General features: G+C 44.0%; 1 protein-coding gene across 3 annotated transcripts in view; it reads left to right on the top strand.

Annotated features, from left to right (window-relative positions):
- Positions 1-19,196, top strand: part of arhgap10 (Rho GTPase activating protein 10) — a 270,345-nt gene that overhangs the window by 202,875 nt on the left and 48,274 nt on the right. For all 3 annotated transcript variants that reach the window (XM_068041246.1, XM_068041258.1, XM_068041249.1), the window contains 4 exons: positions 1,403-1,490; positions 5,311-5,369; positions 8,083-8,188; positions 9,960-10,119. In XM_068041246.1, the coding sequence (XP_067897347.1) occupies positions 1,403-1,490; positions 5,311-5,369; positions 8,083-8,188; positions 9,960-10,119 (413 nt within the window). The remainder of the gene's footprint in view (positions 1-1,402; positions 1,491-5,310; positions 5,370-8,082; positions 8,189-9,959; positions 10,120-19,196) is intronic.

The raw sequence follows: 19,196 nt of genomic DNA, 5'->3' as shown, positions 1-19,196 counted from the left end.
TGCTTCCATGCTAACTGTGGGAGGTTTGTTTCTTCCTAGGAATACAGGAATTTGCAAAAGTAGGTGAAAAGAGGAACAAGAGTTGCAAAAATAACCTTAGAAATAATTGTAAAATTTAAGGCATTAAAACACCTTTGCAGTATCATCAAAATATGAGTAGTTAGAGTAGATAAAAGGGATATCTTTACATATTCTTTGTTTTGCATTGAAGCTAATTCTCATGTAAATGCAACATAAACTCAGCAGGAGGTGGCACCAGAATGAGAATTCCTGGAGGAATTCCAACGGTGATGCAAAATGGAAATTGCTTTGTCTGGTGCTGAATTTGTGGTGTAAATGGACTCCAAAAGATGAAAGTAATGGTGAACGTGAAACTAAAATAGTTGTTATTTTTGTATAAGCTGTTTCTAGAAATAGAAAACAGTTAAATTTGCAGAAGATATTGGTAAGGCCATAGCTGGAGTATTGCATACCGTACAGGGCTTCACCCTCTTGCAGCCATGAACCTAGTACATCGGTTTACAATTGGAATGAACGAGGGATTGCAGTAATGGGGCTAGCAGGCGAGTATCAGCAAGTTAACTTAAGGTTGTCTTGATAACTAGTTTCAATATGGGTTTACCACTTGAGAATTCATCTTCCTAAATTTAGCCTGGATTTTCCAATAGGAATGACGATGAAACTGTCAATGTTCGCAGTCAATACTCCTGAGTCCACAGCTGTGCAGTTAAACGTGGGAATCCAGAAGTTGCCAGTGATTCTACCCAACTCCATAGGGTGCGCTGTTTAAGTAGAAGTCACTGAAATGACAAGAACTTGCCCTTTTAGGTTATTAGTCTTGTTGTAAAAATCCCTGAAAAGGTCACGCATTGTTGAATGAAGTGCAACTGGGTTTTTAAAAGCGTATTAAGTTCATAATTACTGCTGAAAAACTAATTTTATATTTGCGGAATATTAAATTTCTCCATTCTGATAAACTTTTAAAAGTTGGTATATTGCATTTCAGCTTCAAGCTTAATCCCAATCACTTATTTTAGCTCTCTGTAAACTGATATTAAAAAGTGAAAGCTAATCACTTCCTAGTTTGCTGTTTGTGAGAATACTTCAATATAATTGGCTTCTAACCCTGCTTGATGACATCACTCTTGCTGGAGGCAAACCAACATTAGGAAAGGGGAAATCCATGCCACAGAGATAGCTAGATCTTTGTGGGCAGATTTCTTCGAGATCAGTGGTGAGCGTCATTGCTTCACTGCTGACAACAAAATTTGGGTCTTTGAGTTTACAGTATTCCTGGAGGTGCAGTATGTGATGGTGTGGGTAGTCTGGTCTCCAGATTGTTTCTAATCCTGTGATTTCCTGATACAATGACACAGATGATAAATTTAAAAATGTTTTGTAGATTCGAAGACTTGTGCTGACCTGGATATGGACAACTCACTGGAATGGGAAACAAAAACTATTACCAGTGCACTGAAACAGTATCTGCGGTAAGCAGCTATGTATGTGTTTTTATTCTCTTCTGTTTCAAAGAATTCCAAGCTGAGACATAGGCTTGAATTTTGTCGGAGTGGCGGGGCCCCGACAACAGACCCAAAAGCCGGGGCAACCCTGTCTCGGCAGTTTGTGGGGACCATCGGCTGCATTTTCCGTTTGTTTGGCAACTAATTTGGTTCTGTTAGGGCTCCTGTCCCTTGAAAAGATGGGAGGCCACCCCAACAGCTGCCGGTTACTGGTAAGTGGGGTCTGGGGTTGGTGGGGCCAGTCAGGCAAGCCCTGGTTAGGGGGGGATATGGGTTTGGTGAGGGCAGGGGTTGGGTGGTTGCTGCGGGGGTGGCCACTGCCACTGGGGGAACTCCTCTGTAGGCCACAAAATGCCTGATTGGGAGGGCCCACTCCCTGAGCCCGCAGGGAGGAACACCAGGGTTCACTAGGCGGTCTCCCCATGTGATGGAGGGTCCACCTGCAGCTGGTATAATGTCATGGTGGTGGGAAGGTGACGGATACTCCACTCCGCCACCATCCCCCACCACCCCCCTGCCTCCCAGCCCATTCCTAGAGGGCTGGTAAAATCCAGTCCATAGCTTCATCAGTTAAGTTCTGTGCTGTACTAAAACGCAAATCGCAGCAGTCAAAAGCTACTTTCTTTTTAAATATTGCTGCTAATTTCTGTTAAGTATTAGTTCCAAGCTTTGAAATCTGATGTGACAATTACATCTCTGTTTCCTATTTTATAGAATTCTGTTATGTAATATTCCCATCAGCAGGACAGACCTACCAGAGGTGGTAGCCCAGGTATATAGTTGGGAGGGAGTGGCCCTGGAAGTTCTCAGCATTGATTCTGGACCCTATAAAGTCTCATGGAATTAGGGAAAACATGAGCAAGGAAACCTCCTGCTGATTACCACCTACTCGGTACCATCGGTACTCCTCTTTGTTGAACACTGCTTGGAAGAAGCACTGAGGATAGCAAGGGCACAGAATGTACTGTGGGTGGGCGACTTCAATGTCCATCACCAAGAGTGACTCGGTATCACCACTACTGACGGAGCTGGTTGAGTCCTGAAGGCCATAGCTGCCAGACTGGACTTGCGCCAGGGCAAAACAGGACTACATGCATGCTAGACAGCAGAAGCAGCATGCTGTAGACAGAGCTAAGGAGTCCCACAATCAATAGATCAGATCAAAGCTCTGCAATCCTGCCACATCCAGTCATGAATGGTGGTGGACAATTAAACAACTAAATGGGAGGCGGAGGCTCCATGAACGTTCCCATCTTCAACGATAACAAAGCCCAGCATGTGAATGCAAAAGACAAGGCTGAAGCATTTGCAACCAGCTTCAGCCAGAAGTGCCAAGTGGATGATCCATTTTGGCCTCTTGCTGAGGTGCCCATCATCACAGTTGCCAGTCCTTAGTCAATTTGATTCACTCTATGTAATAGATACAGCAAAGGTTATGGGCCCCAAGAACATCCCAGCTGTATTGCTGAAGATTTGTGCTGTAAAATGTGCTGCAGCTCTAACCAAGCTGTTCCAGTTACAGTTACACCACTGACATCTATCTGACAAAGTGGAAAATTGTCCAGTTATGTCCTATCCATAAAAAGCAGGATAAATCCAATCCTTACAATTATCACCTCATCAGTCTACTCTCAATCATCAGTGAAGTGATGGAAGGTGTCATTGACAGTGCTATCAAGTAGTACTTACTCACCAATAACCTGCTCACCAATGCTCAGTTTGGGATCTGCCAGGGCCACTCGACTCCAGGCCTCATTACAGCCTTGATCCAAACATGGATAAAAGAGCTGATTCCAGAGGTGAGGTGAGATTGACTGCCCTTGACGACAAGGCAGCATTTGACTGAGTGTAGCATTAAGGAGCCCTAGCAAAATCAAAGTCATTGGGGGTCAGGGGCAAACACTTCACCAACTTGCATCATACTCAGCACAAAGGAAGATGGTTAAGGTTGTTGGAAGCCAGTCTTTTCAGTCTCAGGACATCACTGCAGGAGTTCTTCAGGGAAGTGACCAAGGCCCAACCATCTTCAGCTGCTTCATCATAGACCCTTTCTCCATCATAAGATCTGAAGTGGGGATGTTAGCTGATGATTGCACATTTCAGTACTATTCACAATTCTTCAGATACTGAAGCAGTCCTTACCTGCATTCAGGATGACCTGGACAACATTCAGGTTTGGACTGATAAATAGCAAGTAATATTTGTACCACACAGGTGCCAGGCAATGATCATCTCTAACAAGAGCCTAACCAACCCCCAGTGATATTCAGTGGCATTTCTATCGTCGAATCCCCCCACTGTCAACATCCTAGGGGGCACCGTTGACTAGAAACTTAACTAGACCAGCCACATAAATAGTGAGGCTACAAGAACATGTCAGAGGCTGGGTATTCTATGGCGAGTGACTCAGCACCTGACTTCCCAAAACCTCTCAACCACCCATAAGGCACAGTGGCGCAGTGGTTAGCACCGCAGCCTCACAGCTCCAGCGACCCGGGTTCAATTCTGGGTAGTGCCTGTGCGGAGTTTGCAAGTTCTCCCTGTTACTACGTGGGTTTTCGCCGGGTGCTCCGGTTTCGTCCCACAGCCAAAGACCTGCAGGTTGATAGGTAAATTGGCCATTATAAATTGCCCCTAGTATAGGTAGGTGGTAGGGGAATTGAGGGAAGGTGGGGATGTGGTAGGAATGTGGGATTAATGTAGGATTAGTATAAATGGGTGGTTGATGGTCAGCACAGACTCGGTGGGCCGAAGGGCCTGTTTCAGTGCTGTATCTCTAAATAAGTCAGGAGTATGATGGAATGCTCCCGAATTGCCTGGTTAGTGTAGCTCCAACAACACTCAAAAAGCTCAACATCATCCAGGACAAAGCAGCCTGCCTGATTGGCACCCCAGCCATCACTTTAAGCATTCGCTTGCTTCATCACTGGCGCACAGTGGCTGCCGACTGTGCCATCTACAAGATGCACTGCAGCAACTCGCCAAGGTTCCTTCGACATCTTCCAACCCCGCAACCTCAACAGGTAAAAGAACAAGAACAGTAAGCGAATAAAAGCAAAATACTACAGATGCTGGAAATACTCAGCAGGTCTGGCAGCATCTGTGGAGAGAGAAGCAGAATTAACTTTTCAGTTCAGTGACCTTTTATCAGAACTAACCTGAAACGTTAACTCTGCTTCCCTCTCCACAGATGCTGCCAGACCTGCTGAATATTTCCAGCATTTCTTGTTTTTATTTAAGAACAGTAAGTGTATTGGAACACTACCACATGCAAGATCTTCTCCAAGTCACACACCATCCGGACTTTAAATAATATCACCGTTGCTTCATTGTCGTTGGGTCAAAATCCTGGAGCTCCCTCCCTAACAGCACTGTTTGGACTGCAGCAGTTTAAGAAACTAGGTCATCATCTTCTCAAATGCAGTTAGGGATGGGCAAGCAATATGCTCATCCCACAAATAAATAAATAAATAATTCTAATTGAAATATTACATGGTTAAACAGACTGGGACACCAGGACAGCCTTTTTTAATTTTGTTATAAAATTCCTGATCCAGATATAAAATACATTGGTTAAGTTTGAACAAGTGTTTATTTAGATTGTGATAAACCAGTTGAAGGGTTGGCATGAGATTGGTATTGAGCACTGTTGCACCTACCCTAAAACAATATAAAAAATCAAGTACTTGAGCACAGAAGTTACACCAAGCAGGAGCACTTTGGTTACACAAATCAATAAATAGTTGATATAGATATCATTTAATTTATTATTTTGTAAATGTTATAGGAATCTTCCCGAGCCTCTCATGACCTACAAGTTGCATGGAGAATTCATCTTGCTCGCCAGTAAGTATTCTAGTGGAATTCACTGTTTTACAGTTTTCATTAAATACATGATTAAATACGTGATGTGTTCGGTCCAGTTGGTTGATGCACAAAGATGTCACAGTGATGGGGCCAGGCTTTGTATCAAGGGCCCCACACTCTTGACTATGACTTTTAGAAAGAAACACCAAACAGAAGTTGATCTTTGGACTGTTGGTGGGTAAGGAGGGGTGGTGTTTGTAGGACTAGAGGACATCATACATGGGGAGGGGCAAGGGCATGAATGAATGAATTTCAAATTAGAGGTGTTAAGTACAGTGAGCTAGTCTAGCTCAGCAAGGACAGGAGCAATGACTGAGCAGGGCATGCTGTGCAAATAGGATACAGGTTGCAGTTTTGGATGAGCTTGAAGTTTTAAGTGTGGCAGATGGGAAGCTGTCCAGGAGAGCATTTGAATAGGTGAGTCAGAAGATGCCAAAAGCATGGATGAGGGTTTTAGCAGCAGATGGATGGAGGCAGGCTATATTACGATTGTAGGTCTTCACAATGGAAAAGATATGAGTTTGGAAACTCTGCTCAAGATCATATAGGACACCAAGATTGCAAACAATCTGGTTCAACCTGAGAGAGTGGCCAGAAAAGGGCATGGAATTGGTGTAAAGGCTGCAGAGTTTGTGGTGGGGGCCAAAGATGATGCCTTTCCACTAGAGTCATAGAGTTATACAGCACAGAAACAGGCCCTTCGGCCCATCATGTCCGTGCCGGCCATCAAGCACCTAACTATTCTAATCCCATTTTCCAGCACTTGGCCCGTAGCCTTGCATGGAATGGTGTTTCAAGTGCTCATCTAAATACTTCTTAAATGTTGTGAGGGTTCCTGCCTCTACCACCTCTTCAGGCAGTGCGTTCCAGATTCCAACCACCCTCCGGGTGAAATTTTTTTTCCTCAAAGCCCCTCTAAATCTCCTGCCCCTTACCTTAAATCTATGCCCACTGGTCATTAATCCCTCCACAAAGGGACAAAGTTTCTTCCTATCTAACCTATCAATGCCCCTCATAATTTTGTATACCTCAAGCATGAGGTAGACCATCAGCCTTCTCTGCTCCAAGGAAAAGAACCCTAGCCTTTACAGTCTCTCTACATAGCTGAAATGCTCCAGCCCAGGCAACATCCTGGTGATCTCCTCTGCACCCTCTCCAGTGCAATCACATCTTTCCTATAGTGTGATGCCCAGAACTGTACGCAGTACTCCAGCTGTGGCCTAACTAGCGTTTTATACAGCTCCATCATAACCTCACTGCTCTTATATTCTGTGCCTTGGCTGATAAAGGCAAGTATCCCATATGCCTTCCTAATCATCTTATCTACTTGTGCTGCTGCCTTCAGTGATCTATGGACAAGTACACCCAGGTCCCTCTGACTCTCTGTACTTCCTAGGGTCCTACCATCCATTGTATATTCCCTAGCCTTGTTAGTCCTCCCAAAATGCATCACCTCACACTTCTCAGGATTAAATTCCATTTGTCACTGCTCTGCCCATCTTACCAGCCCATCTATATCATCCTGTAATCTAAAGCTTTCCTCCTCACTATTTACGGGACCACCAATTTTCATGTCATCTGCAAACTTACTAACCATACCTCCTATATTCACAACTAAATCATTAATGTACACTACAAACAGCAAGGGTCGCATCACCGATCCCTGCAGTATACCAGTGGTCACAGGCTTCCACTCGCAAAAACAACCCTCGACCATCGCCCTCTGCCTCCTGCCACTAAGCCAGTTTTGGATCCAATTTGCCAAATTGCCCTGGATCCCATGTGCTCTTACCTTCTTAACCAATCTTCCATACTGGACCTTATCAAAAGCCTTACTGAAGTTCATGTAGACTACATCAGCTGCTTTACCCTTATCTACACATCTAGTCACCTCCTCGAAAAATTCAACCAAGTTTGTTCGACACGATCTCCAACACTATTTAGCTAAAAGAATTTGAAGCTCATCCATGACTAGATATCGGACGAGCAATCTGACAACGCTGTGGAAGTAAAAGAGTCGAGAAAGGTAGATGTCATTAAGGTTAAATTATGATAACAGGTGACATAACTTTGGCTTTTATACCTTTGAGTTTAGAAGTTTGAAAGCTGTTTATAGGGTAGATACAGAGAAACCCTTTCCTCTGGTGGGGGAATCCGGACCAAAAGGGCATAAACCTTAAAATTAGAGCTGAACCTTTTCGGAATGAAGTCAGGAAGCACGTCTTCACATAAAAAGGTACTGGAAATCTGAAACTCGTTCCTACAAAAGGTTTGAATACTGGTGGTTAGTTGATGTTTTAAGACAGATCAGTAGATTTTTGTTGGTTTAAGGTATCAAGGGTTATGGAACAAAGGCAGGGAGATGAAGTTGAGTTACAGATCAGCATGATCAAAATGAATGGTGAAGCAGGCCGAATGGCCAACTCCTATTCCTATGTTTTATATCCCTATATCTCAGATGGGGCTTGGGAGGTGGGAGGTGGGAGATGAAGATTTGGAAGGAGAGATGAGCAGATGTGAGATGCTCAAAGGAGGAGAAAGTACCAGTGGAGTGGGAGTTGATTTGGTAAAAGATTGAGATCTGTAGCCCTTGTGCATTCTGTGCATGTCCATTTTAATGCTGTGTGTAAGAGCGATGAATAGGATATAACGTAGCATGCTAATCCAGAGGTTTTGTTGCTTATTTTTGCAGAATGTGCGAGTCCAGAATCCAGAATCAAGCCAATTCATTCCCTCATTCATAAACTTCCAGAAAAGAATCGAGAGATGTTGGACATTCTCATCAAGCATTTAGCTAAGTAAGATGCATGTGCTGAAGAGTGTACATATATCCTGCTTCTGCAATTGATCCTTTATTTTAGATTCAAAAAATCAAAACGGGAACAACTACAGTGCTCATAGATTATCCAGTGACTTACTTAATATCAAAACAAAAAACTGGTTATATTGTCTGATCCTCTTTTGGTGTATTCGAAATGCCTTGTTAACCTATATAACCTGAACATAATTTCTGGAATGATGCCTTTTAAAATTAACTTAACATCTACTCACATGAAGATACTGATATTTTCATGTGCAATTATACCCCAATGTTTAAATTTTAAACCCAGTTGAAGAGCTGCAACTTGATGATGATTAGCAGGTAATAGAAAAAACTTGCATCTGATTCACACATTGAGTGCAAGAATTAGCGAGCAACAGAATTTCAAGCAAAAGTTTGCACCCTGGGTGAGTGCTCGTGAAGTGAACTAGAAATATTTCTTGCTAAAATATAATGCTGGTTGAGGCTATAATGAACACACACTCACTAATTTTGTGTTTTTAATTAGTAAACTGTTGCTTCAGTGGCAAAGCCTGGTTTGGTGAAGTGGGGAAGGAGGCAGGTAGGGGATGGAACTAGATTTGGCTGGCTTGGCAAGAAGGGGACCATGCAGGTTACTGAAAAATCTGATATACATAGTCCTAAAGCCAACCCAGAAGTGTACAGATTTGCAGGAGGTGACAGAGGGCCCTAGGAGCGAAATGGAGGCTGTCCTGCAAAGCTGTGTTGGCCAGGCTCAAAATAGTTGATATGGGGGGTGGGGGGAGGGTATGGACGGAGGGAGGGTCGTGTCTTGTCTTGTCTTTGGATTGTTAAAAGGATTGATCAGAATTTGATGAGTTTATTTTGTTTGGAAACAGCTAAGAAATATTAAAAAGTGTAATAGTAATCTTTAATTCTGGTTTCGTACTATATCGTCATTTAATAATTCTCCATGTACATGAGACCAAAGCATGTAGCCAAACTGATGGCTACTAAAAGTATATGTTTGCTGCATTCAAATATCCAAGGCAGTCCTACAAAATGTCCTCTCTTCTGAGCTTTTGTGTTGTTCTGATAGCCATTTCTTGAACATTATTGTCATTAAGGAATTAATTCAAGTTGATTTCTATGTGTACCAGCAAGCTGCATTCCAAACTGAACACACCAACTGTCATGTGACTGAGACACAGAGAATTAATTTGTCTTCTATAATACTAGGTCTCCTATGATAACATGACTTAATTTTTAAGAATATATACCAAAAATCAGGCCTATGTGTTCTAAGCCACTAATTGGTAAATCATCAAATAGTTTATCATCTTCTGGGCAATTAATGATTGAGAAAGATCTATAATCAACGAGCTTTGTTCTGCTACCTTCATCTTTTATAACAGTATCTTCAAGAAATGGCTGCTATAGCAAAAAAGTAGGTAGACCACAGTATGAGGGAGTTTGAAAGGGGTCATTAATGAATGTGTGTGCGCATGCATTACTTGATCAATTTTGACTGTCAAAATTGATTGTTTTTGATGTTAGTACTCAATCCATATGTGTTAGAGAGCTTTTACATCCAGTAGTGAGATAGCATTTACCTTTCATTTTGTTTCGCAGTAATCACTTCATTTGGTTAACATTGGTGGGCATAAATGGAGTTCTCTGTGCTGTGATGCACAGCAAAAGTTCCTAAGTCATTTATGTGGGTAATGCCAGGCCTCCTATACAAATGGCATAAAAATTGGAGTGACTTTACTTTTCCGTCTCTCCAGTGTATCTAAAAATGCAAAGAAGAACTTGATGACCATAGCAAACCTTGGAGTAGTGTTTGGGCCGACTCTGATGCGGGCACGGCAAGAAACTGTTGCAGCCATCATGGACCTTAAGTTTCAGAACATTGTTGTGGAAATTCTAATTGAAAACTATGAACAGGTGAGTTTTTCATTTTGTTAGCAGTGTCGCAGTTGTAAAAAAAAGTGAGCTACTGTTTGTCCTTATTCGTTCAGATTCCCCATACATATAAGATATTGTTGATGACTGAAGAAATTAGCATGGTAGAGCTGTCCATACTCTTAGTGATTCTAATTTAATTCCACCTCCCCATTTCATGAATATCAGTCCCGGTCCACGACTTAATTTTAGAATGGCATTCCTGAGTTTTAAAATGTTTCACAAAACTTAAACTTATCCTGGATTTCTTATCGTTGGATTTAGTGTAGAAAAGTATGCCTGAAACATTTATTTTTATCCTCATTTTCAGATCAAAGATTTAGCATTTTGTTGCATTTTAGTGGTAGATAATTTTAAAGTTTATATGTGTCATCAAAATATAATGGCCCAGAAATTACTGTAATTGGGCATTTGGCCCCAAATAGCATGTTAGATCGCTGTGTCCTGCTATCCTGCAGTGACAGGTTAACACCAAAATTTCCAAAAAGCTGACTAAAATATCCCGCAATGAGGATGGTGATGATTAGGAAGCAGCGCAGCCAATGGCCAGTACCAAATATTTGCTGCTAATTCTGATGTCCATCAGTATTTCATTATTCATCCATTCTTTCTTCCATTTGAAAGTGGGTGTATGACCTGTGCATCCATTTTGAGAATTCACCACAAATATGTTAGCTTATTTAGTTTGTTTTCCAAAGATATTCCTCAGTACCATATGGGCAGCATGTATGGCTGAAGATACCTGAGCTAATGGAAATTCTAAATTGTAATCCTTTTCAGATGTTTGTGAGAAATTCATTTCAAAGCATAAAGAGGAAATATTTTAAATATATTAAAAACTTAATGAAAGATTTGTAGTTGTAATTATTTATTAATTCATTTCTGAGATATCCCTGCCTTTAAATTCAGAACAGCTACAGCTGAACGGTCATCACAACTAAATCAATTTTACATTTATTCCTTAACAAAATATTTATTGATGCGCTATCCCATTGATGTGGAATTGAATGTATTTGTCAATATGAATTCTGAGAGACACAAGTATTTGGATCGATACACTATGTTAAAATTAATAATTGACACTGTTAAGAGGCAAGAGGTCACTGAATCAATATAAACATTAGATGGGTTTCAAAAATTCAACTTCATGTAACAGGAAACTTTCTGGGCAGCCAGTATGTCTGGAAGATGATTATTTCTGGATTAGAGAAATGTGTCGCCAAAGCACTGTAAAAAGACATCTTTCTTTAATGGAAATTGATCTAGGTGCAATAAATTGTGCTGCAGACAGACCATCAGCACCATTTGGGCCAGTCTGAGTGGCAGTATTAATTGGACATCACCATTGAATTTATAAGCGGGGCGGGGGTATGATAATGGGGTTCTCACTGTTTCAGTGAGGTTCATGATGGAACAGCACAGGGGATCCCCGGGAAATTTTGGTGTGGCATAAGCAATGGCCAGACTCACCATGCCTTAATTTTTTGGAAATGGTAATGGCATGCCCTCTAAATCGGCCATTTCTATGGCACAAGTTTCCAGTTAACCCTCTGTTTGAGAAGTGCAAATAATTGTGGAAATCATAATGATGCATTAAACTTTTTGAATATAGTCAATTTTTATAATTTTAAAAGTTTATTTGAATACTTAGGCTGCTATTTGTAGTACAATAATTATCTATAATTTAGGCCATTTGTCCTGATGTTTCTCTCAGTTTCAAGCTTGCAAGTTAGGAAACACAAGACCATCATTTAGTCTGCTTTATATACATCCTTGTTCTGAACTGCGTCTAGTTCCCCCCCCCCCCCCCCCCCCCAATTCCTGCCAAAAGCAGCATTGCTATTGTTCATACACACTAGGAAAAGCCAGTTCTTTTGCCATTCATCACTTTTGTTCCCACACTGGAAATCATTGTAGTTCAGTAGTAAACAATTCCAACAACTGACTACACCCAGCCTTTTTGCAAGTGTTTTGTTCAACTTTTGGAAAGCTTCACAAGGTTGTAACTTTACTTAGTTATGAATGCTATTTTCCTCATCCAGCACTTTCTGGGCCTCATTAATACCCACATCTGAATTAGGGTTAATTCAGCTTGACTCACCTTCAACCTCTTGTTATAGAATTTGCATTGTATATCTCAGACAAAGACACTGATGTATGCTGACACAGAAAGTGCACAAAACTGTGGAATTTCACCAACACCACAAGTTTCAAAACAAAATCCCAGCGTATTTAAAATGGAATTTGACTATTTGTAAATTTATGCTGGTCTGTTCCCAGTAACTGACACACTCAACATCTGTTTAAGCTGTATGATAAATGGCGTGCAATCGCAGTCCTAATACGAGGTAGTTAACTTTACAGATGACGGCAAGCTAAAGGCATGGGAGAGGAATGTGGCCCCTGAAGAGGTAGCCAATAAAAAGTATTTCACTTGGGCTGATCAGTGCCAAACAGAGTTCAACACAGATAACTGCAAAGATGCTGCATATTTTGGAAGTAAAATTCCAAGACATGTATTCCTTAGATGGGAATGAACTTGTCAAAGGGGGATGTTGAAAGAGAGTGCTGTTTTTGGACTCGTTCTTCACTATATCTAATCAATGTGAAGTGACAATAAACTAAACAAGTAGTATCCCAAAATATTTTGTTAAATAATTTGAGTTCAACTCTCCAGATCATGCTGAAGCTGTAACATGCTGTAATCAGGCCAGACTGGGCCACTTCATACAGTCCAGCCACTGTGATAGAAGGGGGTTATATTCAGGCACTACAAAGGAGCGGGAAATTACTTGACAAGCTAAAGTTCTTTAGTCTCAAAATGTGACATCTAGGAGGAGACCTTACAAGAACTATGTGAGGTAATTAATGGGATTGAAAAAGTAATCTTGGAATAAGAACAATGACGTGTATTTGTCGAGCACCTTTAAAGTAGTAAAATGTCCCAAGGTGCTTCACAGGAGCTTTATCAAACAGAATTTGGCACCAAACCGCATAAGAGAGGCGAGCAAAGCTTGGTCAAAGAGATAAGTTTTAAAGAATGTTTTAAAGTAAGAAATCAAGGTGGAGAGGTTCATGTAGGGAATTCCAGAGCTTAGGGCAGATGTAGTTGAAGACATGGCTGCCAATGGGGGAGCAGTTTAAAATTGGGGATCTGCAAGAGACCAGAATTGAAGGAGCTCAAGAGATCTCAGTGGTTTGTAGGTCTTGAGTAGGTTACAGAGATGGGGGCCGTGAAATTGGGCTCTGTGATGCCTGTTTTTTGGTAGTTAGCCGCCTTTGAGGCATTGTGCATGACTGGGAGAATGATCAGAGGCCACACAGGCTGGTAGAAGAGGGAAGAGCAGGAGGAGAGTAGCTCTCAGTGGAAGGCCAAATCTACAGGGGGGTTGGGGCCGTTTTAGGGAGCAATTCTCATACCAGAACCTCAGTTACGACCAATCCTTCAGACATCAGTGCTTTACTTAAATGGGCGTCACTGAAATCTGCCATTTGGTGCAGCCACAACTCCAACCTCAGAGCAGAGCAAGGAGTGCTTTGCCTGTAGCTGTCAAGGTGACTTTGATTCTGAACCTCTAAGCATCTGGCTCCTTCCAAGCTACTGCTGGAGTTATTAGCAACATCTTTTAGTTTGCAGTGCACTGTTGCATAAGGGAGGACACTGAGGCACAAAGAGAGATAACTTCATCTAATTCCCTCATACGAGAGAAAGAAGCAGGTGGAGCGAGCACAAGAGGGTTCACAAGCATTGCAGGATTCCTGTGGTGCTGGGTGGCATCGACTGCACACACATTGCTTTAAGGGTGCCCCATGTCAACTTGACCATGTACCTGAATTGAAAGGGATTCCACTCCTTCAATATACAGCTGGTGTGTGACCATAGGTCATGCATCATGCAGGTCAATGCCCGATATCCTGACAGCAATCACAATGCTTTCATTCTGCAGCACTCCTCTGTGCCAGTTGTATTTCATGCACCATGGTAAATCAAAGGGTGGCTACTGACAACAAGGGCTGTTGGCTGATGACATGGCTATTGGCTCCAGTCTGCAACTCATGCACGCGTGCACAGCAGACATACAACAAAAGCCAAGCTGCTGCAAAAAACCTTATGGAGTCGACTATTGGTGTGCTGAAGCAACAGTTCCGCTGCCAGACCACTCTGGAGGACCCCTGCTGAGCAGGTCTTACGATTTATTGTGGTATGCTGTAAGCTGCATGCTGCACAATCTTAATTAATTTTAATTAGCCCTTGCCGCCACCTATCAGGTGAGAAATGGGGGACGGGGAGGCGGAAGAGGAGGGGAGGCGGAAGAGGAAGGGAGGCTGTCCCTTTTTGCCTGGGCCCTATGTGATCAAATAATTCATAAGCGATATTAGTAACCTCAATCCCAATTCCCCATCCGCAAACAGTCCCGCACTCCTTACCCTTCCTCAGTCATGGACCATCTCCAAGTCTTCTTTCCCACAATGTAAAAATAAAAGTCAACACAAAATATACATTCCATCCAAACTTATAAATTAAATCATACCACACTACATATAAAAATAAACTAATCACCTTTGTGCATTCCCTTAGTGCCTCCTCCTTGTTCCTTTGTGTGTCCTAGTGCTCCTACGAAGTACTTCCCCAGTGGCTACCATATGATTGGTGGAAGGCCGCTATTTTTCAATAGAGGAAACAGCAAATGACCTTGGAGGATGGCCTCGAACTGCCCTAGCCTCGAAGGCCCAGCTGCAAAGTGACCATCTTGTTCTGGGCTGGCTGGATGATGGGCAACAGCAAGGGCAGTGACTGAGTGGCAGGTGTGGGAGGATGAATGTAGTCATTCTGAGAGAAGACAGCAAGTTTATATTCCATGGAGCGACTGACACTCCCCACAGGGCAGCACTTCAGCACTCCTAGTAATCTGTTGGAGGACAGATTATTGAACTAGTGTGTGCCCTTCAAGCTCCTTTGAACAGTGGTTTCCAGAACCATGATTGCAGCAGTTTGAGCTTCCACTGCGACATTCAGATGTTGGGTAGATGCTGCTTGTGCTGGAATGGAAGCTGAGACAGTGGCTGTCCAACCTGAACCCGACCAGACCCGCTGACGTGTCAGGTTCGGGTCGGGTCTGGTCTCTTCCAGGTCCAGCATTCGGGCTCGGGTTGGGCTGGACATGGACAGTGCTGCCTTGCTCCAGGAAGTAACCTTCAAATGAACATTCAGGATGTCAAGGCGGGAAAATTGCAGTCCGGGCTCCGCACTCTGCAGTAAAGCCTGGCTACCCGACCAGGTCAGGTGGGGCATTTAAAAAAAATGAAAGGACTCGGGCCTGGGTCGGGTTGGCTGTTGTCTGGTTGGGTCCGGGTCGGGTTTTAATTTTATACCTGAGCCAGGCTTTACTATCAGATGTTGCATCATGGTTTGTTCCACAGATGTGCTAGTGCAGGTAGCCACCAGTTCCATGTTGGAAAGGATGACCCCTAAGTGTTGTGCCAAGTTGGTGCCGAGCTTCTCTGTTACTTGACATTGAGCACAAGCTTTCTGGCAGGCTTTTGGTTTACCAAGCATTTTGGTGTGAACACCCATCAGCCTTCCTCTGAAGTCTGGCCCATTGAAGTCGTCTTCTGAGCCTCCTACAGCAGACCTCTTGTGCGACTTGATACCTGCGCTTTCTTTTCTCCCTGTTCTGGCTGCAGTGCATCTGTGCCCGGTGTTTCGCCATGTACAGGTCCTACCTCCTATGCTATCTTCTAAATTCTGAGCAGTGTCAGTATCTGAGCTGTAGTTTCAACAGTGAAATCAAGTGATAGTGTGTCTTCCTTTTCATTGTCTTCTTGCTCTTCCTCCACTGTCAGGGCAAGTTGCACTTCTTGAGATCTGAAAGGAAAAATGAACAAGGGTTGGGTTATGATGAGGACAAAGGAAGAAGTGCGTGCTTACATGAACAGCAGCTTCTCAATAAGAAGAGATTGTGAGATGAGAGAAGGAGGATTAGTTATGCAGATACCTAATCAGTGCCATTGGTGGCCATGGTCAATGTCAGCACTGTCCCCTCCATTGGGGTTAAAACATGCATGCGGCTTCTATCCCTCCAGCTAGTTGTTCTTCTGCAAGAGAGAGGAAGTATGTTGGTGACTGTTGTGCAATATGTTTGGATGATGTGACTGTCACAGTTGAATAGCTGCCAGTGTGTGCAAGCTATGAGATGTGGGCTTGCAACAGTGCTAAGTGTGTGAGGATGAGGTAAAGCATATGAATTGTGGTGAATGTTAGGTATGAGTTCTGATTGACAGAGATTGTTGGTAGGTGATTGGGGGTGTTGTGGATTGTGTAGTGGATGAAGCTAGTGGTGTATTGGTAGGATGTACCATTTGAAGATGTACTCAGTGACCTTGAAAACTTGTGTGAGATTGTTAAACTTCCTGCACTGAATCCAGGTTCTTGCATATATACTCTTGGCATTGAAATCCTCTGCTAACTCTTGCCACTGCCTTCTGAGCATGTGTCTGAAGAGCCTCCGGCCCCCCTGAGGGTATAAGACATCCCTCCTTTCCACCTCCTTAACTGAGACCTCCAGTGCAGCATTCAAAACCTCGGTGCCCACTATCTCCCATGGTCAGCCACTGTTTGCTGCACAGCACACTATTCCCATTGATTTCAGCACCTCCAGCAACCACAATGGACCTCCACTTTAGAAGCAGTGCAACAAATCAGAAGCAGTGGTCACAGCCCCCTGGGGGAGTAAGAATCTCACAAAACGGTGAAGTAAGACATCAAACATATGTTGAGGTAAACAAATCAAACACACAGAGCCCGATACATGAAGCAAAAGCAACCTCGTGGGACCTCTTGTGCAACTATGTGCATTTATGTATTTGCTTCCAGGTGCTTTGACATTGTGCTCCCCGAGCTGGAGCTGATGTGGGTGCAGCCTGCTGGCCTTGCTGCTCCGCTTCCTTTGGTACCCAGGCGCACAACCTCTGGGTTGCAGAGCCACAAGGGGCCTGGCACAGGCTGGCCCACCTGCATCTGTGCATTGGAAGCCTCCATCATAGTTGCTAGAAGCCGCGTTCGTGTCATAGTCAGAGGGGCCGCCATCAAAGCTGGCGGGGTGGTGCCTTGAGCGGAATCCCCATCGCCTTCAACCACCTTGACCATTTCATGGCCCAACTGCACTCCCTTGCTTACCAGGAGCGGACTGCCACCTGGCAGTGGGTCTATGTGTCTCTGAGCCATCACGCCAATCCAATGCTCAAGATTGACACCATACTGTGGAGGCCCGTGCCTGCCTCTTGCATCCACTCAGTGATCTTCCGCATGTAGCTCTCTATGAGGGTCCCCACGGTCTCAATGGAGGATGCCATGCATTCATAAGTCATAGACATGGCGCTACTCATGGCATGATGGACTCCATCGAGTGTGCATGGGAACTCTGACAGATATCTACATATTTCTCACCTTTGCTCTATAACCGCCTGCTTTGCCGATGACCCTCGAGGCTCAGCATCTGCGTGGAGCTGAGCATTGCTGGGCCTGTCCTCACTCCTTCAATGGTGACTGGCTGCAGCTGCCACTGCCTCCTTCACCTGCTCCTGCACGTGTTCCATTGTCACCGGCTGGTACTACCTATTCTAACCACGTGTCACATTCCACCGATTTGAAAGTATCTGCGCTGGTGGGGGCATTCGCTGGACTGATTTGACAGTGCGTCCTCAGATGCCGCCTCCTCCTCTTGGGTCTCTGCTGGCTCTGATGCCCTTTGATATGCTGCTTCCACCAGTAGCCCTGTGGGAGAGGCAAGAGCACAGTTAATGATGTGCCTGTCTCACCCCTTCCTCCTGCCGGTACATGCTCCTGAACTTCATATGGTCATTGTAGACCACAGATGCTCCACTGAAAAGACAACTGAGAAGGATCACGCCTGCAGCTATCACAACTCTCGCTCTCTTTGGGCTTCACACTGGCCTTGCCCTCTGTGACAGCCTGGCCAGCTGCCACCCTGCCAATCTTTAGTGCCTCTTCCTGCATTGGCTTTATCATTGCGAGGTAGGGCATACCACCACCTGTCTGTCTCTCCATTCTCTTGCATTGTGAGCTCTCTTCTGCGACAACACAAATCAAGAGTGTTACACAACTCTCCTGCCCCTGTGATGCTCATGAGGCTGTGTCACTTTCAGTGGTCTTCATTGCAGCACTGGGAGGCCTGCTACATGCATTCAACCATGCTAGGCACTGCAATCACAGTGTCACCCTCTGTCTTGATGCACACACATTGGTCTTGTTGAATCCCTGTGCATGGGTCATCCACGTCGCCACACATGTCATGGCCGCCATATTACACATGCTGGCTTACCACCTTGCCAGCCCGAACTAAGTCAATGAAGCACTTTCGCCCATGTTCATGCTATGACCCCGTGGCTGCTCACTTCTCCGGACACCTCCAGCTAGAGCGCCTTCGTGAGGCTGGCTGTCCTCCACTTCCTGCTCTTCCTGTCCTTTGTGAATAATACCTCACTCCTATCCTGGGAGGCATCACTGAATCATGGAGCCACCCTTCCTCGCACTCCACCCATCTCCCCACACACCACCTTCTGCAGTGCACCTTCGTTAGCCTTTTTTGTGTGCAGCTAGTATGAAGGCTGCTGACTGCCCTTTAAAAATGGCGCCCTAAAGCTTGCGGCTGGAACTTACTCCCACCCACCAACCGTTATTGGCCGGCTCCCCACCAGGTCTGAATTGACTGCATTGCGCAAGATGCCTATAGAAGCCCCACCATCCATGTGTGCAGGCACATGAGCCGGAAATGATCCCAGTGTCGGGATCTCAAGCCAATTGGCAAAATTCATCCTGTTAACTCTTGTTTCCGTCTCCACAGATGCTGTTTGACATGCTGAGTATTCGAAGCATTTACTGTTTTTATTTCAGATTTTCAGCATCTATGTAATTTTGCTTTTGCTAGTAGCAAGTGTAGTTGAGGTCAGGGCATTTAAAGAACAGTTAGTTACGAATGGGAAGATGGTAGAATTGGTATTTTGCCAAAATGAAATCATTGAGCCGCAGGGCCTTCTTC

The sequence above is a fragment of the Heterodontus francisci genome, chromosome 1, assembly GCF_036365525.1.
Source record: "Heterodontus francisci isolate sHetFra1 chromosome 1, sHetFra1.hap1, whole genome shotgun sequence".
Taxonomy (NCBI): Eukaryota; Metazoa; Chordata; class Chondrichthyes; order Heterodontiformes; family Heterodontidae; genus Heterodontus; species Heterodontus francisci.
This window is presented reverse-complemented; position numbering and strand designations above follow the sequence as displayed.